General features: G+C 35.1%; 1 protein-coding gene across 1 annotated transcript; it reads left to right on the plus strand.

The window, feature by feature from the left end:
* The first annotated feature begins 5,949 nt into the window (after window positions 1–5,949).
* LOC107600359 (cadherin-15-like) lies at window positions 5,950–24,051 on the plus strand. Its single transcript, XM_016292232.1, has 14 exons — window positions 5,950–5,997; window positions 13,842–14,006; window positions 14,362–14,517; window positions 14,858–15,002; window positions 15,698–15,879; window positions 15,987–16,115; window positions 16,210–16,389; window positions 16,548–16,786; window positions 19,651–19,793; window positions 19,934–20,167; window positions 21,993–22,232; window positions 22,368–22,513; window positions 23,136–23,330; window positions 24,046–24,051. The coding sequence occupies exons 1-14, from the start codon at window positions 5,950–5,952 to the stop codon at window positions 24,049–24,051; spliced, it is 2,208 nt and encodes a 735-aa protein (XP_016147718.1).
* Window positions 24,052–24,286: the final 235 nt, after the last annotated feature.

The following is a 24,286-nucleotide window of genomic DNA, read 5'->3' on the forward strand; positions in this document are numbered from 1 at the left end:
AAAGAAAGAAAGAAAGAAAGAAAGAAAGAAATTGTATTGAATGTTCCCTTGTAGTGTACTTTAGTTTTATCTTAAAAGTATTTTTTTTTTTTAAATGTACTTGCAGATAATAGAATGAAATGAAATAAAAGACCATTAAAGTGTTAAATTTCTTAAACACTTAAGTACACTTTTAAGTAGTGCAATTTTTTATAATGTCAAATTAAAAGTTTCACTTTTAAGTACATTTTAAATAATTGTTTCAATCATCTTTTATCATGGTTTAAAGAAGTACACTTATTTCGATGAGTTGACTAACAATCTAAACATGCACTTGTACTAAATTAATTTTAACTGTAGTGTGTTATTTCAAATTGCATTTAAAATGAATATATTTCAAGTGTATTAAATTGCATCATCATTACAAATGTGTAATTACACATTATTTAAATACATGACATCCAAGTTCCCGTAGAAATGACATTAAAGTATATTTTAGATTAGAAAGAAAGAAGGAGATGACCTTGGACACAAGGCACTTACTAGATCTAGTGAGGAATGACATGACAGAACGTGACCATCTGTGTGACTCCTCCAACCTCTCATCCAGCTCTGCATTCGGTCATGCTATACTGTCTCTCACACACACACAGGATCACACATGTACAAAGTCACATGCCCACACCAGTTACCCAAGATAAACTAAATTTGGGATCTAATCATACCATTCATCCAAGAATTTTGAGGTTAATATATACATGCAGGTTTTTATCCACAACGCTAATTTTAGTCTCTAAGTAGCCAAGTCATTTTATTTATTTATTTAATTTTTGTAAATAGTTTTTGTTAGAATTTAGGCTTCTAGACAAAAAAAAAACACTAAAACTAGTTCAAAACTCTGTTGGACACACATGCGTAGGCCTAATGTGTTCCACACTCACTTAGTTCTTTCTCCTCCTCAGAAATGTAGCATATCTCATTCTGTTAGTCACGCCTGCACCATCAGTGCCATGGTTCAGACCAGCTGACACTGCCATATGTGTGTGGAGCTTTAGGAATGTCTTACTCTGGTAAAAGCAGAGCTAAACTGGGTTAAATGTGACACAGAAAGCAACAACTGTGAATTTTTTTCTTCTTCCCCAGAGTACTAAAAGACCCCAAAAGATTACACTTTCTCTGACCCTTCAAAAGACTATCATGAAATAAGTGTAGGCTGTAGGATAACTGAAAGTGAGGTTGGGGGTTGCCACAAAGTCTGCGGATGGCACCTGCCGTCTCTGGGGGTATTAGTATATGGTTAAGACAGTAGGGTATTTTCAGCCCTGTGATAGATTAGTGCTTCCCTTGAGCAAATGTTTTCACATACAGCTCACATTGCTCAGGGGAGATCATGGAGATCTCACTTGAGTCTCATTCAAGCATTCAAGACTTGATTTGCAGCCTTCAGTATTTGGTCAAATCTGAACAGTTTTTTGAACATTGTTGAGAGAGAGAGAGATGTGAGATTAGGAGAAAGCAGTGTCCATTTACTCTCCATTTAATTTAATCTCATTGCTTCTCTATGTAGTGGAAACAAATGTTAACTCTCTCCAGGTGGACAGTCTAGGAAGTTCAGATAGGAATGCGCAGACTAAAAAGCATTCATGCATGTCCTAAATGAGGTGAGGAAGTACATTAGCAGACACACATAAAAGCTGCATGGGTAAATGATAAGAGAAGTAACCAAATCTGCAGCTCTGTTAAAGACATCAATAGACCTCCTATAAATGCCACCCAGAAAACTGACTTCCCACCAACAGACTTTGATCTGGAGGACTGAATCCCAACAACCCGGTCAACTGGAACTCAAATATCCAATGCGCCATGAGTATCCAGATTTCTGCTGGTTGATATTATGTTATATGTCAATATGTAATAGAAATGATGACAATTAAATATACACAATAATGCATCAAATAAATGAAAATTATTTTAGGATATGTACGCAAAATTCACAAACAAAATATCTGAAAACAGAAAAAGTAGAAAGGGCTGACAGTAATTTTTGGAGGTGACACTAGTTGAAATGGCCACTTTTGTTAAGGTATTGATGCCGATAGTCTCAAAATAGCAAATTATCGGTTACCAGATTGAACAATACAGATCTATCGCTACTTTGAACCAAACTGAATTCACCTAAACTTGTCTTTCGATGCAAATATTTGCATGTTTATTTGTCTGTGTGTGTTCAGAGACTGTTCAAATAGTCAAAACATGTAAAAGTGGTTTGGAAACTGAGTTCTGAAATACAAGAGTAAACAACTTATACTGAGTCTAATGTAGTACTACACTAGCAGAATAGAGAATTCAGGCTGCTCTAAGATTAGTGTGCTCTAACAGGCTCTGTGCATGCCTGTGATGTCCAGCATTCTGCATGGGCTGCTCAGAGGCGTGCCATCAGGAAACAGCTCCACCGCTGCGCCCATGAGGAAATCAAAGAACTATGACAGCCATCGCTGCTATTTAAGATTTTTATATGGTTATGAATTATTGTTGCATTCTTAAATGAGATGTTCTTAGTCATAGTCTTAGTAATTTGTCATACAGGGTCCAAAATGAACACTTACAGAGCGTCAAATGCATATTTAATATTCGGTGAGTACTGGCCAGTTTACACGTTTTTTTTATTATTTTTTTTTTTTTTAAGGAATTGCATCATAATACTTCAGAATGTAAAAATGATAGTTTGGACATTATCCAACTTTTTTATTATTAAAATAAATAAACAAACAAATACATTTGAGGAACAAAACCACAATGTGATTTTTTTTCGTTTCTTTTTTTTGTGAAAATAAAAATGTCAACATGTGCATGTTGAAAGTGACATAATGACATGTTTGCTGCTAAAGTTAAAGCAGCTAAATAAACCATTTGAAACAAAATACCCTTGTGAAAAAGAAGTAAACTTTAGCATACTTTTAAAAAGACTGCTTATGGAAATAATATACTTCAAAAGAATATACTTAAGTGAAAACTGAATGTAATGTTTTAAAACACTTAATCACTTTAATTGCAATTAAATTAAATTGATTATAGTTTAAATTTATATTAAATGCAGTTAGTTGAACTTTAGAGTGCTTTTTTGACCCACTTAACTATATCTTAATTATATTGTTAAATTTGTACAATTATTTATATTGTCTTTGAAATATGGTTAAACTGATAAGCATTTATGGTAAACTAAAATATACTTTAATGTAATTTCTACTTAAAATATGTATATCATATATTTAATTATGTTTATAATCACAGAATTGTAATGATGAAGTTGCAATTTAGTACTTTTAAAATAATATGAACTTAAATGTAATATTGAATAAGTTCAAATTATTATCAAGTTCACATGTCATCAACACATCAAAACGAAAGATTATTAAAACATGATTTATAATGTACTCTGAAAACTTTTAATTTACATTTTTACATTACTACAAGTGCACTGTCAATACAATTAAGTGCCCTTCTTTTCTTCAAGGGTATCCTATATACAGTATTATAATAAATATAGTTTCATAGATGTAGTATTAATAGAAGTATTTATGGCTGGCGAATTTCAATTTCAATTTACTCACCAGTGACAGGTGTGGTAAACGGTTCATTTTAGACCCTGATAGCACAGCAATTTATTACTCAAAGCCATTTACGCAATGTTAATTCTTCCTACATTCATCTTTGGCAAACACCTACAGTTACATAGTTCTTGTAGTTTCATAAATCAGTCGGTCCATATTGAGAATTTTTCAGTTTGACACACATCGTGTCAGTGTATGTGAGAATTCTGTCACTGTGTGTGGAATTTTGTCACTAAAGCACATTTAGCAGCTGACCTCTAACCTCTGACCTCACTCAGGTGCAGGCAAAAAAGAGTGTGTTTCAGAGTGACAGACCTTTGATGTTGAAAACTGAGCCTGTTCTCTTGCTAAACAGCTGCATGAGTGTGTGTGTGTGTGTGTGTGCACACGTCTTGTATATGTTTGTCAATGCAAAAAGAGGGGTGAGAGAAACAAGAAATGTAAGTTAGGTTCACTCCACCCCCACAGGCCTTCAAAGCACTTTGGATTGCATTTTGGAGTCGCCACTTTGTGGAAGCACTTTGAATCTGGAACAAGAGTCAAAACTGCAGCCGTACAATAAAATGACAAACTAGTATTAACATATGGATTTTCAATCAAGAACAATCAAGGATTTTAATGCAATCCAAATTAATTTGGTTGTCTAATACAGGATTTTCTGCAGTAAACCCCTAGTGGTTTGTGATAGAAGTGCAGGTTTGTGAGATTGTGAAAATGACAACCTTTGTGTCACTTTATCATACTTTTTCTTAAAAGTGTGCAAATAGTTCACTTTGAAAGAATATACTTAAGTGCAAACTGAATGTAATGCTTTCCGATGCTTGATTGCATGATATTTACAATTACATGAAAATGTATTATAGTTTAAATTGACATAAAATACAATTAGTTGTACAAACCCAATTCCAAAAAAGTTGGGACACTGTACAAATTGTGAGTAAAAAAGGAATGGAATAATTTACAAATCTCATAAACTTATATTTTATTCACAATAGAATATAGATAACATATCAAATGTTGAAAGTGAGACATTTTGAAATGTCATGCCAAATATTGGCTCATTTTGGATTTCATGAGAGCTACACATTCCAAAAAAGGTGGGACAGGGTGTTTAAGTGGAGCAGTTTGCAGATGGGCAGACTGACACCTAGAACCAATGAAAGGTCACGGCAGTACTGCATATCTATAATTCCCACTAAAAGACTTCACTGGTAGTGTGAAAATACATACTTTCAACCTCACCACTGTGTCATATACTCTCTTGTGAAAAATAAGCACACTTTAGCATAGTTTAAAAAAAAAGTTCTTATACAGAAATAATATACTTGAAAATTACAAGTATGAATTGAATGTAATGTGTTCATACAATTAAAGGGATAGTTCACCCAAAAATTAAAATTCTGTCACTCACCCTCCACTTTTTCCAAACCTGTACAAGTTTTTTTCTTCTGTTGGACATAAAAGAAGATATTTTGAAGAATGATGGTAACCAAACTGTTGGTGGTAGCCATTGACTTCCATAGTATTTTTTTTTTCCTTCCATATTATGGAAGTCAATGTATACCATTATATTTATTCTCCCTATTAAGTACCATGCAAAGCATGCTGGGAACTACAGTTTCAGTTATGTCACCATCAAAAAGTATTTGAAAATGATATTTACTGTGGTCAATATTATATATTTCTTAATATCACCATAAACAATAGCTAAATAAGCAATAATATAAAATTACAAATTTCACCTAAGATTTTGTTAGTCAATGTTTCATTTATTGTTCTCACTATAAAGACAAATCATGATTTTCAATTAGATGAATATAAAAAGGTACTTTAAATAAATAACATGGTTGGTTTATTTTTTCACTGCAGGTAATGCGTCACCTTGACACAAATTCAAATTTAAAAAAAAAGAAAAAATCACAGGAAAATCATTCGAGCGCTAATCCTCATGTTGTTTACTATTTAGGATGGATATTATGTGTCCTTCTTCAGTGGTCTGTTTGTCTTTGTGTTTGTTTCATTTTTCATGTTCTCTTCATTGGAGGTATATAATTCTCACTGAATGGGTCGTGGATTTTCTAACCTAGAAGTTGTGGGGTGTGTCCATGCCATGGGAGAGTGTTGTGGGGGCTGGGATCACAGCCTCTTCAGGCGGCCCTGCACACATGTGCTGTCACTCAACCTCCCTGCACAGACAGCCCAGACTGAGAGACAAGGAACAAGAGCTTCTAGTAGCCTGGAGACGCCTGTGTTCCTGTCTTGTTGCAGACTTTGCTTGGACACTGATGTTCAAGTCTCTAGTGTTTTATTGTTCGGCCGTGGTTTATTGTGAACAGTAAGGATGATGAAAAACCAGATGATGAAGGCAGTGACGGTCCTGGGTGCACTGCTGGCCGTTGTGTGTCAGGTGAGTTGAGCTTTATATATTAAGTGAATGCTGTGGATTTTAACTCCAGGCTAAGTTAAAGATACAAAGCGATAAGCCCAATGAGGTTACTATTCAAGAACTATTTTTTCCATGAGTAATATGGTATTTTATAGTATATATAAAAAATCATTTTTTGAAGTTTCGAAGAAAAAATAAGTAAAACAAGGTTAATTGGAGCACATTTTAAAAGAAAATACTATTTCAGTTGTTCTAATTCAAAATGTCACGTTTAGTTCAATTAGAATGTTTTTTTTGTGTAATTTACTATTTTTTTCCGTGTGTGCATGACAACACTTTAAAATGATATCAAATGTAATATTTAAATACAAGAATCATTCAGTAATACATAATTATTTACTAAATAATATAATTAATTAGCCTGTACAGTTAATTAAGCTGTACAGAAGCAACCTGACACATAATAGAGAATTGCAATGGAAAGCAGTTGTGGACTTGCATTGTGCTTTATTTATTTGCAATGCTATGTAATTTGATTAGTGTTGGTTTATCTTGTTGGCTAAAGATTCAGTGTTTAAGAACTTGTTACAGTTTTGACCTTGGGGCACATCTGCTAAAATCGTCTTTAGTGGTATAGTGTTTGGTAATTGATTGTTAACTTTGTCTTCAACTGGCTGAACTTACCAGCCGTCAGTTGTATTATATTGTTGGTGGAAATGAATGATCTAAACACGTGTCATTTCAGATAAATTGAATGATGACAGCTAATGAAAACTACGAAAAGAAATGCAGCTGGTTTTAACCTCATTTGACGTTACGTTTCAAGGCCCCCTTTGGTCTGTCACTAGTGTAATCATGAAGACAACGAATGAGAATGCAAACAAAGTCACACTGCCATAAATATTCGCCACAATCACTGATCAGAACTGTTTAGATTTGCAATAGGACACAGATTCTAAAATGAGAGATTTGTCCTGTAGTTGCACTCATGGGCAAGCTTTCATCATGCTATACATAAACAGGAGAAAGGTTGCTAGTGGCCGCCATGTTATTTATGGGCAATTCAAGAACAATTGTTCTAAGTTACTTAGGCTTCATGTTTGAAGATACTTTGGCCTTTTGATTTAATCCAACCCCTTTTCCAAAGTACTAGAAATTAGCATTAGAAAAGAAAAATGAGATTTATACATAAATAAGCTTTCCATTGATGTATGGTTTGTTAGGATAGGACAATATTTGGCCGAGATACCACTATTTGAAAATCTGAGGGTTCAAAAAAATCTATATATTGAGAAAATCGCCTTTAAAGTTGTCCAAGTGAAGTCCTTAGCAATGCACATTACTAATCAAAAACGAAGTTTTTATATATTTACGGTAGGAAATTTACAAAATATCTTCATGGAACATGATCTTTACTTAATATCCTAATGACCCAATGTATTTTTGGCTATTGCTACAAATATCCCTGTGTAACTTAAGACTGTGTCCAGGGTCACATATGTACATTTAATGCATTTCCTTTCCTCAACTGATGTAACAATACAGAGAGAATGTGCAATACATTACATATCATGGGGCAAGAAAATATCAGCGCATGCAATGCCCGTGCATGCTAATGTTGGTGTTGTACGTTTCCTCCAAATCATTGTCTCGACTTGATAGTTTTCTTTCATTCCTTTCATCAGTGCTGCTGGTGATTCATGACTTTTTGTGGCTTTTTGTGGCTCTGGACCCACTGGAAAAAGTGAATGTATGCCACATAAAATAACTTAATCTGCTAAAATTCTGTGGTGATCAGGCAGGGAGTGCTAGGAATTCCCAAAGCTCATATCCCAGGAGAGGCTTATGCCTCACTGAGAGTATAGTGGGGTGCATTGAGATTCACACTTGCCTCTGGTGGTGTGGTCTTGGTATGACTGTGTGCAGCTGTTCCCAGATGTAGACTCAACCCCATTTGTCTCACATGGTAATCTTGGCTGCGGAAATAAGAGGACAACACTCCCTGGCCATGCAATGAGCGAAAAAAAATTGTTAATAAAGCAGCCAGTGTTGAGTTCATGCACTAGCCGAGCTGGTGAATAGTCAGTCTAACTGGCAACTTTGGGTTTCTTTTAGTCCCAGACATTCTGATACCAGTTAATAGTGAAAATCTATGTCTACTGCTGTGCCTTCCCTGTTAACCTTAATCCTAGATAAGGAAACCAAAACTGGACAGTGATAATTGAACATTATAATTGTCACTGCCTGTTTAAATTAGCGTGACATGACAGCATGGCCTGGTTATGAAGATTCCATCACTGACATGTTCCTGGCTGATAGCAGATCAGTTGAAAGAAAGAAAGAAAGAAAGAAAGAAAGAAAGAAAGAAAGAAAGAAAGAAAGAAATTGTATTGAATGTTCCCTTGTAGTGTACTTTAATTTTATCTTAAAAGTATATATATTTTTTTAAATGTACTTGCAGATAATAGAATGAAATGAAATAAAAGACCATTAAAGTGTTAAATTTCTTAAACACTTAAGTACACTTTTAAGTAGTGCAATTTTTTATAATGTCAAATTAAAAGTTTCACTTTTAAGTACATTTTAAATAACTGTTTCAATCATCTTTTATCGTGGTTTAAAGAAGTACACTTATTTCGATGAGTTGACTAACATGCTAAACATGCACTTGTACTAAATTAATTTTAACTGTAGTGTGTTATTTCAAATTGCATTTAAAATGAATATATTTCAAGTGTATTAAATTGCATCATCATTACAAATGTGTAATTACACATTATTTAAATACATGACATCCAAGTTCCCGTAGAAATGACATTAAAGTATATTTTAGATTAGAAAGAAAGAAGGAGATGACCTTGGACACAAGGCACTTACTAGATCTAGTGAGGAATGACATGACAGAACGTGACCATCTGTGTGACTCCTCCAACCTCTCATCCAGCTCTGCATTCGGTCATGCTATACTGTCTCTCACACACACACAGGATCACACATGTACAAAGTCACATGCCCACACCAGTTACCCAAGATAAACTAAATTTGGGATCTAATCATACCATTCATCCAAGAATTATGAGGTTAATATATACATGCAGGTTTTTATCCACAACGCTAATTTTAGTCTCTAAGTAGCCAAGTCATTTTATTTATTTATTTAATTTTTGTAAATAGTTTTTGTTAGAATTTAGGCTTCTAGACAAAAAAAAAACACTAAAACTAGTTCAAAACTCTGTTGGACACACATGCGTAGGCCTAATGTGTTCCACACTCACTTAGTTCTTTCTCCTCCTCAGAAATGTAGCATATCTCATTCTGTTAGTCACGCCTGCACCATCAGTGCCATGGTTCAGACCAGCTGACACTGCCATATGTGTGTGGAGCTTTAGGAATGTCTTACTCTGGTAAAAGCAGAGCTAAACTGGGTTAAATGTGACACAGAAAGCAACAACTGTGAATTTTTTTCTTCTTCCCCAGAGTACTAAAAGACCCCAAAAGATTACACTTTCTCTGACCCTTCAAAAGACTATCATGAAATAAGTGTAGGCTGTAGGATAACTGAAAGTGAGGTTGGGGGTTGCCACAAAGTCTGCGGATGGCACCTGCCGTCTCTGGGGGTATTAGTATATGGTTAAGACAGTAGGGTATTTTCAGCCCTGTGATAGATTAGTGCTTCCCTTGAGCAAATGTTTTCACATACAGCTCACATTGCTCAGGGGAGATCATGGAGATCTCACTTGAGTCTCATTCAAGCATTCAAGACTTGATTTGCAGCCTTCAGTATTTGGTCAAATCTGAACAGTTTTTTTGAACATTGTTGAGAGAGAGAGAGATGTGAGATTAGGAGAAAGCAGTGTCCATTTACTCTCCATTTAATTTAATCTCATTGCTTCTCTATGTAGTGGAAACAAATGTTAACTCTCTCCAGGTGGACAGTCTAGGAAGTTCAGATAGGAATGCGCAGACTAAAAAGCATTCATGCATGTCCTAAATGAGGTGAGGAAGTACATTAGCAGACACACATAAAAGCTGCATGGGTAAATGATAAGAGAAGTAACCAAATCTGCAGCTCTGTTAAAGACATCAATAGACCTCCTATAAATGCCACCCAGAAAACTGACTTCCCACCAACAGACTTTGATCTGGAGGACTGAATCCCAACAACCCGGTCAACTGGAACTCAAATATCCAATGCGCCATGAGTATCCAGATTTCTGCTGGTTGATATTATGTTATATGTCAATATGTAATAGAAATGATGACAATTAAATATACACAATAATGCATCAAATAAATGAAAATTATTTTAGGATATGTACGCAAAATTCACAAACAAAATATCTGAAAACAGAAAAAGTAGAAAGGGCTGACAGTAATTTTTGGAGGTGACACTAGTTGAAATGGCCACTTTTGTTAAGGTATTGATGCCGATAGTCTCAAAATAGCAAATTATCGGTTACCAGATTGAACAATACAGATCTATCGCTACTTTGAACCAAACTGAATTCACCTAAACTTGTCTTTCGATGCAAATATTTGCATGTTTATTTGTCTGTGTGTGTTCAGAGACTGTTCAAATAGTCAAAACATGTAAAAGTGGTTTGGAAACTGAGTTCTGAAATACAAGAGTAAACAACTTATACTGAGTCTAATGTAGTACTACACTAGCAGAATAGAGAATTCAGGCTGCTCTAAGATTAGTGTGCTCTAACAGGCTCTGTGCATGCCTGTGATGTCCAGCATTCTGCATGGGCTGCTCAGAGGCGTGCCATCAGGAAACAGCTCCACCGCTGCGCCCATGAGGAAATCAAAGAACTATGACAGCCATCGCTGCTATTTAAGATTTTTATATGGTTATGAATTATTGTTGCATTCTTAAATGAGATGTTCTTAGTCATAGTCTTAGTAATTTGTCATACAGGGTCCAAAATGAACACTTACAGAGCGTCAAATGCATATTTAATATTCGGTGAGTACTGGCCAGTTTACACGTTTTTTTTATTATTTTTTTTTTTTTTAAGGAATTGCATCATAATACTTCAGAATGTAAAAATGATAGTTTGGACATTATCCAACTTTTTTATTATTAAAATAAATAAACAAACAAATACATTTGAGGAACAAAACCACAATGTGATTTTTTTTCGTTTCTTTTTTTTGTGAAAATAAAAATGTCAACATGTGCATGTTGAAAGTGACATAATGACATGTTTGCTGCTAAAGTTAAAGCAGCTAAATAAACCATTTGAAACAAAATACCCTTGTGAAAAAGAAGTAAACTTTAGCATACTTTTAAAAAGACTGCTTATGGAAATAATATACTTCAAAAGAATATACTTAAGTGAAAACTGAATGTAATGTTTTAAAACACTTAATCACTTTAATTGCAATTAAATTAAATTGATTATAGTTTAAATTTATATTAAATGCAGTTAGTTGAACTTTAGAGTGCTTTTTTGACCCACTTAACTATATCTTAATTATATTGTTAAATTTGTACAATTATTTATATTGTCTTTGAAATATGGTTAAACTGATAAGCATTTATGGTAAACTAAAATATACTTTAATGTAATTTCTACTTAAAATATGTATATCATATATTTAATTATGTTTATAATCACAGAATTGTAATGATGAAGTTGCAATTTAGTACTTTTAAAATAATATGAACTTAAATGTAATATTGAATAAGTTCAAATTATTATCAAGTTCACATGTCATCAACACATCAAAACGAAAGATTATTAAAACATGATTTATAATGTACTCTGAAAACTTTTAATTTACATTTTTACATTACTACAAGTGCACTGTCAATACAATTAAGTGCCCTTCTTTTCTTCAAGGGTATCCTATATACAGTATTATAATAAATATAGTTTCATAGATGTAGTATTAATAGAAGTATTTATGGCTGGCGAATTTCAATTTCAATTTACTCACCAGTGACAGGTGTGGTAAACGGTTCATTTTAGACCCTGATAGCACAGCAATTTATTACTCAAAGCCATTTACGCAATGTTAATTCTTCCTACATTCATCTTTGGCAAACACCTACAGTTACATAGTTCTTGTAGTTTCATAAATCAGTCGGTCCATATTGAGAATTTTTCAGTTTGACACACATCGTGTCAGTGTATGTGAGAATTCTGTCACTGTGTGTGGAATTTTGTCACTAAAGCACATTTAGCAGCTGACCTCTAACCTCTGACCTCACTCAGGTGCAGGCAAAAAAGAGTGTGTTTCAGAGTGACAGACCTTTGATGTTGAAAACTGAGCCTGTTCTCTTGCTAAACAGCTGCATGAGTGTGTGTGTGTGTGTGTGTGTGCACACGTCTTGTATATGTTTGTCAATGCAAAAAGAGGGGTGAGAGAAACAAGAAATGTAAGTTAGGTTCACTCCACCCCCACAGGCCTTCAAAGCACTTTGGATTGCATTTTGGAGTCGCCACTTTGTGGAAGCACTTTGAATCTGGAACAAGAGTCAAAACTGCAGCCGTACAATAAAATGACAAACTAGTATTAACATATGGATTTTCAATCAAGAACAATCAAGGATTTTAATGCAATCCAAATTAATTTGGTTGTCTAATACAGGATTTTCTGCAGTAAACCCCTAGTGGTTTGTGATAGAAGTGCAGGTTTGTGAGATTGTGAAAATGACAACCTTTGTGTCACTTTATCATACTTTTTCTTAAAAGTGTGCAAATAGTTCACTTTGAAAGAATATACTTAAGTGCAAACTGAATGTAATGCTTTCCGATGCTTGATTGCATGATATTTACAATTACATGAAAATGTATTATAGTTTAAATTGACATAAAATACAATTAGTTGTACAAACCCAATTCCAAAAAAGTTGGGACACTGTACAAATTGTGAGTAAAAAAGGAATGGAATAATTTACAAATCTCATAAACTTATATTTTATTCACAATAGAATATAGATAACATATCAAATGTTGAAAGTGAGACATTTTGAAATGTCATGCCAAATATTGGCTCATTTTGGATTTCATGAGAGCTACACATTCCAAAAAAGGTGGGACAGAAACATTTGATATGTCATCTATGTTGTATTCTGAATAAAATATTGACATTTGAAACTTCCACATCATTGCATTCTGTTTTTATTCACAATTTGTACAGTGTCCCAACTTTTTTGGAATCGGGTTTGTACTTACAAGTGCTTTTTTGACCCACTCAAGTAAGACTTAAGTACATCTGCATATGTACTGTAATTTCATCATTTCTATTGAGAATGGTATGTCATGGTTTTAATACATATTTGTAATGAAATTAAAAATATTTTAACTTTAAGTGTAATATTAATACACTACAGTTAAAAGTACAGTATTTTACATGTCAACACATCAAAATAAGTGTAGGCCTACTTCTTAAGTGTAAGTGTGAAATGAAAATGTACTCTTATTAAGCACACTGAAGTGGCCTTTTATTTTATTAGTATTATAATACCTAAAAGTACAGTTTTGTGGAAATATTCCATATATTAAATATAAAATAAGTTAGAAGTGCACATTCAATACAATTAAGCACTTCTTTTCCACAAGGGAATGCTGAATTAAATAAAATTAAAATGCATAATTTAATGATTAATGTATAAACGAATGTATAAAAAACACTGGCTTGAAAAATACTTAAGTCAGAATGCAAAGGTACTTTTGAGTCCTTAATGGAGAAAGATTTCTTTTTAATGACATCAGCCAGCAGGGGCATTATTTTGGCAGTTTATTGACATTAGTGGCACATAAATGATTCAGATGTAGAAAGACTGCAGTGGATTGTGTGCATGTGACTGAAGAGCATCCAGATTCAGTACTGCTCCATGTGTTTTGTTGCAGGTCAGCAGCAGTGGTCAGGTAACACAGAGCGATCTGAACCCAGCTGTGCTGCACCCATGGAGACACAGGAGTGCAGGTCCACAGGTCAGGGTCAAGAGAGACTGGATCATTCCACCAATCCGAGTATCAGAAAACAGCAAGCAGGTCCCTGAAGATCTGGTCCAGGTAAACAAACAGCCCACTATTAGTTGTTCAATATAGATCTGAAAAAGAAAGACATTTCACTAAATCATACTTATTGAAGCTAGAGGCATTTTTTATTAATATAACTATCCAATGATATAATTTGAACTTTTATGAGAGTCATATTATTCTGGTTTAGAACATCGACAAAAATATCACAAAGAACAACATTTTTAAAATATATGCAATACAGCAAAATAAAAGAATTAGCAAGGCCCTGTGTGTAACACACACATGGTAAATATCTGGTAAAACATGAAACATATCCTCACACTCTGTGAGTAGATAAGCTGTTTAACATACAGCTGTAACATGTTCCATGTCCGATCTCTCACAGATCAAATCAGACAAGGTTTTCACCGGGGAGGTGATATACATGCTGGAGGGACCCGGGGTTGACCAGGACCCCAAAGGCCTCTTTGAAATTGATGAAAAAACAGGATGGATCAAGAGCAAAATGCCACTGGACAGGGAAAAACACAAGAGTTTTAAGGTAAACATGTTTGTTGAAATTGTGTTTTTATAATGAAGTCATGTACAGAGGGAAGCAAAAGTCAGTGGAAAGCTTCTATTTGCATTTTTTGTTCCAAATTAAATAACTGTGATCAAGAAATAGTGCATATTAATATCCATAACTTGATATTTAAATATTTTTTACTCATTTACATCATGAAATTTCTTTCTGTTGAATTATTCACAATTCTCATACTGTTTTATCCTGATTTAAATTGATTTATGAGCCCCACAGTACAGGTCACAGATAAGAGACTCTAACGCGAAGCTTGATTAATTATGTGGTATTGCTGAATAACTTATGAGTAAAATATCCTCAGCTCAAAGCTTTTGCACTGTCCCCAAGTGGAGAGAGACTGGAAAGTCCCAGCACCATTGAAATTTACGTTCTAGATCAGAATGACCACAGGCCTGAATTTACCCAGAAGGAGTTCAACGGCACTATTCCTGAATTCTCTGTTCCAGGTAAGATATGCACAACAGCATTTCAAAACTTATTTTAAGAAATAAAATAAACATGTTATATTAAAAAAAGAAAACACTATCACATCAATGCAATGAATACTTCATCCAAGAAACGAAAATTATATCATCAACTTAATTTCCATCGAATCATGTATGATTTTCTCTCCTCAAATTAAGTTATTTAGCAAAATGTCTAGGCTGTTCTATTCTATGTTCCACATTGCATGTTCAAAATACATGCAAGACCCAATGAAGTTTATGCACAATGCCTTGTTATTTGGTGTCGAGTGCACTGTATTTCTGGTTGTAAGCAAACAAAGACATTCTTGCATATCATAAATGTATCATGATCTCACCAAGAGGACATGACTATTTTTTTAAGTAACAAGATTTTGTTCTTTTTCTCACACAAAGCTATCACATTGAATTAGAAGACTTGGAATATTACACAAGTCATACAGATCACTTTTATAGTACATTATGTAGTACCTTTGCCCTTTTTGGAACTTGGCAGTCAGGGTCACCATCCACTTTCATTGCATGGCAGTTCTGTTAAACAGCTTCTTTCATATTCTACAGACATGTGAGGGAGAGTACAGAATTTAGATTTTTGAGTGAACTATCTCCTTAAGTCAGGCAGTCAGCGTACACATGCATAAACATAATAAACTTTTTGTGTGTTTCTCGTTCATCAGGAACTTCAGTGATGCAGGTTACAGCGATAGATTCTGATGATCCACTGACAGAAAACGCAGCTCTGAGCTACTTCATCATTGGACAAGATAGTTTCCCTCCCCACAGCATTAACAAGACCATGTTTGGCATTAATAACAAAACTGGAGTCATCTACACTCGAGATGTGGGACTAGACAGAGATGTAGGTTATTTCCCTCTAAAATGTCTTAAATAAACAGCATAGACATAAAAATACTGATTTCAAAGTCTGAACAAAGAAAGTAGTAACATGCCCTGATGTGTTGTCAGGTGGTGCAGTCCTTTAGGCTGACTCTGCAGGTGGCTGACATGTCTGGAGTGGGCCTAACCTCCACCGGTCGTGCCATCATTCACATCTCTGACATTAACAACCATGCTCCGAAATTCCATCCTACCACAGTATGTAAAAAACAAACAACTGAAAACATGCACAGTCTGTGATGTTCACTTGATTATTGTTTTCTGAGCTCTTGATCCAATTCTGTTACTGCAGTACATCATGAATGCAATGGAAAACAAGTACATTGCGGAGTTGGGCAGGGTCAATGCAACAGATAAGGACCAGAAAGGTGGAGATAACTGGAGGATTAAGTACACCATCGTAAATCCTTCAGGGCACTTTGCCATCCGCACAGACCCAGTTTCCAACCAAGGCATCATTTATGTGGTTAAGGTGAGATTACTGCCACAAATGTGGTAAATTAAAGACTGCGGCCATGGGACTACCAAAATCAGTTACTGGCCATTTTCAGCTGGCAAACCAAGCTTGTGATTGTGTTTCTTATTATTTGTACACTACATTTCAAATACAACGTCTCTACTCTCTTGCAGACACTAGACTATGAATCCCAGGCAGAGTACCAGCTCATTGTCAAAGCAGAGAATGAAGTCAGGCTTAAAGCACCATACGAGCAAATACAGAGTGCTACAGTCACCGTCAGAGTGATGAATGAAAACGAGGCCCCAGTCTTCTATAAAAACCCCATTAAAGTGACTGTTGCAGAGTCCACTGTTCCCGGGACTGTCCTGGTCTCAGATATTGCTCATGATCCAGATAATTCCAAGCTAAGGTGAGGCTCACTTATCTGTACCATCATTCCACACACAATTTTATACTGGACAGCACAATGAAGCCATGTAGGAGATGTTCTTGGATCAACATCCTTTGTTAGTCCGTGAACAGCATTCTTATCAAGCAATCATGTGCAAAATCCTGTCCAAAAGCTTGACCATAACCTACCCATGAAATCCTAAAAAAAGGATTGATTGATTGATAAGAATGTTATTAACTCAAAACATGAATCAGTACACTTAAGTGTACATAAGTGTAAAAAGTGCACTTTGTAATAATGTCAAATTAAAAGTACATTTTAAATGATTGTTTTAATAATCTTTTGTCATGCTTTAAATATGTACATCATTTTATGTGTTGACTAACAAACTAAAGCACATGTAAAATAAGTTTACCTGTAGTGTGACATTTGATATTACGTTTACAGTTAATGTTAACACTTTATTTTAAGGTGTCCTTGTTACACGTACTTACTATTATAATAACAATTAATTATGCATAATTACATGTAAATAACCTTAAGCCAAACCCTAATCCTATCCCTAACATATAGCAAGTACATGTAGTTAATTAATATTACTCAGTACCAGAGCATGTGAGCGGAGCGGAGGGGGAGCGGAGTGGTAATATTTCCTTAAGAGCGCAGAGCGCCTTTCTGAAGATTCCGCTCCGCTCGCTCAACCCAGAATGCCGTTTGGTGATTTGCTTGTTCCAGATCGAGAATAGTAGAGCAGTTATGCAGTTCAGATATTGTTTCAACGAAGTTGCAAGCCTTATACATAAATGTAAAGTAAAAAATCTAAGTTAAGAATGAGCAGGGAGAAGAAACTGAGAGGGAGTGCGGGGAGAGTTAGTAAAGATTCATATTGGAATCTGAAGCGGCACATTGCCAGAAAGCATCGCTCACATGCTCTGATCAGTACTTAAATGCATAATTACAGTATAACAAGGACACCTTAGAATAAAGTGTAACCCATTTAATATATTTTAAATACATTTGTAATTACAGATGTGTAATTAAGAATACATTCATAAGTTTTAATAGAAATTACATTAAAGCATATTTTAGTATACATTAAATGTATTAAAAACACATGAAAGTATATTTAACAAAAACAATTGGTGTACTTTTCAATCAGAAATTGCTCGTCCTGCTTTAGTACTCTTAAATTTAATTCATATAACCCCTTCAGACCCTGTGTCCATTGTAATGGACATCACATTAATTTTTTGTTTAAACCAATAATATTTTATGTTTTTATAATATGAGTAAAGCCTGGTCATTGATTGGTCCCTGATCAACCAATCACAATGAAGATATGACTCCTAACTTAATCTGATTGAGCTACAGGTTTCACAAAGACAGGCATGACTAACCAACAAGACAGGAAGAGGAGGAAGCCCGATTTTTACCTTTTATATACAGATTTATGTTCATGGTATCAACTTGCACCTATTATAAAATTAAGACTATCAAGTGATAATATTGAAAGTTATTTTGAAGATCTTTCAGAGTTGCAGAACACAGGATTTAAAAATAATAATAATTATCAGGTCTTGAAAGATTTCAGCAAGAACCTCATGAATTAGTTGTATGACAGGTTGAGAAATTTGTGGAAGTATTTCAAATCTAAAACACAGAGCCACAAATTCTAAAATTTATGTTAATTAATGAAATATTATTAATATGGATTTCATTTATATCTTCAAAGTGACCATAGCCTGTCACTGTCACTTTCATTGGTTTTACTGAGAAACAGCCATAGTGGATATGAGATCAATGAATACACAGCAACACACACTCTCAGAGGCCATGTCCACACGTACATGGGTATTTTTCCTTCTTCCATTTAAAAAAAAATTCTCCACATGAAAATGCAAACGCATGCTATGAAGCACTGTCAAGAGCATGCCAAACCAACAGGTGGCGATATAATCTCAACCGTATAGCCATGTTAGCCAAGAAAAAGTCTCCAGTAGGCGGAGATAACAGCGCAGGCGCCGACGTCACAAGCAAGAACTCTGGTTTTGCTGTCTACAGGATAACACTGCAACCGGAGTTTTTGAAAATCTTCACCCTGGCAGGCGTTTTCAAAAATGTTCAGTTTCAGTGACCTGCGTGTGGACGAACGGCCTAACCGCGTGTAAAAAGCTACGGTTTTAAAAATAACCGCGTTCGTGTGGACAGGGCCTCACATCCCCTCCACACACACTGATGACTTGATGATATAATGCACACAATCATCTATTCATCAAAACAACCAGCAAGTACACATAAACACTTTCACATACACACAAGACATATACAGATATACTCAGATTGACCCACTTCAACCATCAAAAGGGATCAAACAAGCTTTTCTGCAACTTCTTATCATCTTACCTATTTTCTACATTCTTATTGCATTGTTCATTCTTACAGGATGTGTTCTTTTCAAAATCTTAAAGACTAGTTCAACTCTAGTACACAAACTCTACTTCATAAGTATGGTTAAAATATGAGGATTTTTATGTTGCTTCACTCCTGGCCTCCATTGTAGTAGACATAAAAAAAAAAATAAAAAAAAAGATTTATCACAAATCTTGTTTTTTAGACTATATTGGAGAAGAGCAAATAACAAGTGGATAAAAAAATCGTTCAATGAAAAAATAGGTCTGAAAGGGATACATTTAAACTATAAAAACATTTTGTTTAATCGTAAGTGCATTCCATTCATATCACACTTATATTTTAAAGTGTATTAATTCTGTAATAAGCTCTTCATTTTCAAAAAGGAAAGCTTACATACATTAATTCTAATGTACTGTATGATCTAAACTTTGTGTGTACAGACCTACTTAGAATTGTGAATTTTTGTTCAGGTTTGAATTCATTCAGGATCCTGAGAATTGGCTTGCTATTAACCATGGAACTGGACAAATCACAGCCAGGAGATCCTTCAATATCCGGTCTCCCCACGTCAGGAACAACATTTACTCTGCAATTGTGAAAGTCATAGATCAGGGTGAGCACCTCAGACCTAAAGACCAAAATAATAACAGCAGAATAAAACAATTGTTACTGTGACTATACTGTCACAAAATAACAAGTGTGCCTTTGTTTGAATAAAAATGGTAATCATTCATATGATAACTCACTTTCCAGATGCTGGCGGAATCTCTGCAACAGCTACAATGGAGGTCAATCTGTGGGAGACCAATGATTACCCACCAGTGCTGATACCCTTGAGTGGGACTGTGTGCAGTGACAGGGACAGAGATAAACTGGGACTTCTGCTTAGTGCTGTGGATGAGGACATGTCCCCTCAAGCTGACCCCTTCACTTTTTACATTGCTGATCAAAATGTGGCTGCCAACTGGACCATCATAACTCTTAATGGTAAAACATTAACATAGACATGCATTAATATTTATATATTTGTACCCAGCTGAAAACCATCTTAAATTAGTATGAAAATCCATGGGTGCTGGTTTGGTGCAGGTACACCTGATGCACCAGCATAGCCATAGTTAGCTGGTGAAGCCAGTTAACCAGCATGGTTTTTCCAGGTGGAACTGGTCAGTCAAGTCTTGGATAATCAAGCTAGTTAAGAAGCCAAGTGCAGAATCAGACTGGTTTATGCTGGGTTGTTACTTGACTAGATGATTTTTATTGGTCTAACCTACTTGATGAAGCTAGAAACAAGAAATCTTGCTGATTAAGGAAGTTAAGAAGACTTAAGGAATTAATTGTACATCATACTTAAGTGAAAACCTTAATCAAACACACCTGAGCAAGTTTATCAAAGTCTTAGGATTACTAGAAAGGCGGGTGAGTTTCATCAAGGTTGGAGTTAACCTCTACAGGACAGTGGACCTCAAGCACCAGAGTTGAGAAACCTTGCTTTAAAACAAGGGTTGACAACCTTGCTCCTGGAAGGCGACCATCCTGCAGAATTTAACACTAACTTTGATCAAACTCACTTGCCCACACAGTGGTGGCCAAAATGATTATAACACTGGTATTTTCACCAGCTAAAAAATGGTTTTAAGTCAGTTATTTCTATCTTTTGTTGTAGTGTGTCAGTAGGAAATATCAGTTTTCATTTTCAAACATTCATTTTGCCATTGATTGTAATAATCCAGCGAGATTTTTGTTTGTACAAGGAGTCTGACAGCAGCCAGTGCTCCACAGAGAGATCTGATCTAATCATCATCCAGTCTGTCTGGAATGACATGAAGAAACAGAACAAACTGAGACGGACTCAATCCAGAAGAACTGTGGCAACATCTCCAAAATGCTAGAAGAAACCTACCTGCAAAGCTACAGTACTGTTAAAAGTTTTAGGCACTTGTGTAAAAATGCTGTAAAATGAGGATGCTATCAAAAATAATGTCATAAATAGCTTTTCTTTATCAATTGACTTTTCTTAACTAAATTAAATAAACATTTGGTGTGACCATCCTTTGCGTTTAAAGCAGCTTTTGCCCTCGGTGCACTTGCGCATAGTTTTTGCAGGTAGGTCTCTTGAAGCATCTTGGAGACATTGCCACAGTTCTTCTGGATTGAGTCCATCTCAGTTTGTTCTGTTTCTTAATGTCATTCCAGACAGACTGGATGATGATTAGATCAGATCTCTCTGTGGAGCACTGGCTGCTGTCAGACTCCTTGTGCAAACAAAAATCTCACTGGATTATTACAATCAATGGCAAAATGAACGTTTGGAAATGTAAACTGATATTTCCTATTGACACACTACAGCAAAAGATAGAAATTACTGACTTAAAACCATTTTTTAGCTGGTGAAAATACTAGTGTTCTAATAATTTTGGCCACCACTGTAGCTTTCTAGCAATCCTAAAGACCTTGATAGGCTTGTTGAGATTTATTTGAATAGAGTTGGAATAAAACTTTGCAGGAAAGTGGACCTCAAGAACCAGAGTTGAGAACCCCTGCTTTAGAGCAAGAGTAGCCCACCCGGCTCCTTGAAGGCTACCATCCTGCAGAGTTTAGCTTCAACCATAATCAAAAATATCTTTAGTTAATAAAGGTGTTCAGGATTACTTGAAAATAACAGGCAGTTATATAAACTGAAGTCTTCAGGAGGATAGGCAGACCTCCAGGAGCAGGGTTGGCTATCCCTGCTTTAGAGACTTAGTAGGGTTGGCTACCTCTGCTAAGACTCTTTGCTTTTGCTTCTGTCTCTTTACATGTACGTTACCAGAGACTCATGCGGTTCTCCAGCCACTGATAGACATAGAGAAAGGGGAATTCTTTATTCCTGTGGTCGCATCAGACTCTGGCTCTCCTTCCCTTTCCTCTGATGCTCTGGTCAACGTGACTGTGTGCCCCTGTGACAGTTTCGGTGACTGCAAGAGCTACACCGCAGCCATCTTTGAAACCAAAATGGGAATAAGTTTCATTGCCCTTATGATTATTATGGGATGCATTGCTCTTCTGTTGTGTAAGTAAACACTATATCTATATACTATATTTAACTATTTTATGCTATATCTAAGTGCATATGCAGAAGCTGTAGTATGTTGGTGGTAGATATACTTGAAATTCATCATAATAAAGCTTGTTTTTGTGTTTTCAGTACTGCTTGTTCTTGCTGTGGCGGTGAAGGGCTGCACAAGGCAGAACATTAGAAAAGAAGGAGGTCTGCTGGTCGGAGTGTCTGACGATGACATCCGAGACAATGTCTTTCACTATGATGAGCAGGGAGGAGGAGAAGAGGATGAAGTGAGAGCAATGACACAACATTTAATACATTTTACATGAGGATACAGTGTATTTTAACCTAGTAATTTTAAGAACGTGAATATTTAAAAAATATATTATGCAAAGACCATGCAATACCATAGATAAGAGCAGGTGTGGAGAGTGCAAGATGAACATACTACAATTTCTGCAGTATACAGTACATTTACTTTGCACAGAATGCATAAATTCCGTATATACACGGTAGAATACTCATGTGACCTACTACATTTGTCACACCAAAGATATTTTACACACCACTGGATTTACTTTTTTCAGATAAGTTGAAACTACTCTCTAAATGATATGCCTAGCCTACATGGTGTGGTGAGCTCAAATGCAGTAAGCAGCGGTATTCCATTCATCATGGGATGAGCATTGAACATAGCTCCTGTCTGAGTCGCAGACTTTGATTTATCCTGGGGATTTTTCTCATATGACACATGGATCCTACAGCAGCCTGATAGACTGGACAGATGTATAGGGCCTCCTGTCCCACACTAAATGCTTGCAAAATCATGGTGTTTTGGATGTTGGATTTATATCTGCTTTGAGGTGAAATGGTAAACTTCCTGAAATACCTAAAACTGTTTCTGTCCAATAGGATGCATTTAATATTGATTTTCTGAGGAACCCAAGTGACATGGTCCCTGCCCCAGCCTCATTTTTTCCACAAGACTGCAGCCTGCCCAGAGGAAAACAGCCTCTAAGGAAAGATGCACCTCATAACCTGCCTTCTCCTACATATCCACGCAAACCCCCAGGAGACCCGACCGACATAGAAGATTTCATCAATGTTGTAAGTGAGGTTTCTTTTATAGGAAATATCCTTCATATCTTCCGCAGCTGCCACATTCTTGTAAAAAAAAAAAAAAAATAACAAAAATAATTCACAGACTATTGGGCACAAGTCATTTTTATGGTGCATTTATTTGTCCTTTTTGACATGAGCTTGGTGTCCCATGGTTACTATATCCTTTAGTTGTATGGAAAACAGCAGCACAGAAATTCTTCTACATATATCCTTGTGTTTCAGTAGAAGAAAGTCATATTCCTTAAAAATAGATATTGAACAATCAATGCATTTTTAAAGACAGATGGACTAATAACATGATTTTTTAAAACTTGATCTTTTAAACAATTGTTCTTATCTCATTCTTTTTATACATGAATAGTATCTTGTGTAATATATGTGCTTGTAATACTATTTTTGCTTGCCTGCAGTTAATGTCAGTAAGTAAATCCAAGACATTTAAAGAGCCTTAATATTAGGAATAATAATAATTTTCATATGCAGCCAATTAACAAAGTTTGCCAAATTAATGATGCTTCAAATGTACATATTTTTTGCTTTCCCCTCAGGAACACAAGTTTTTCCTAATTACATAATGCCTATTGTAATTATTTTGTTAGTTTCGGTGTTTCTCAATTTTGAGATATTCTCAAAAATAGTTTTGTTTTTAATATTTATTTCATAAGAAAATGTGAAATGCTGTTATTATCTTTTCTTTTAGTTATAAATAAACGATTGGAACAATACCAGCCTGTATTTTCAGTAAAGAGAGACAGTTATTTAGTTTGCACTGGTAGTTTTGGCCAATTTCTATAAAAAAGACGAAATAATAATAAAAAAAAAAAAAACATTTAGTCATCTGACAAAAACACTATTTATGATTAATCAATCTGTAAAATAAAAAATCTTTAACATTCAACAATCAAAAATCAATTTTACTAATTTATTGCATATGGTGCAGA

This window comes from Sinocyclocheilus grahami, unplaced genomic scaffold, assembly GCF_001515645.1.
Source record: "Sinocyclocheilus grahami isolate Dianchi unplaced genomic scaffold, SAMN03320097.WGS_v1.1 scaffold282.1, whole genome shotgun sequence".
In the NCBI taxonomy this organism is placed as follows: domain Eukaryota; kingdom Metazoa; phylum Chordata; class Actinopteri; order Cypriniformes; family Cyprinidae; genus Sinocyclocheilus; species Sinocyclocheilus grahami.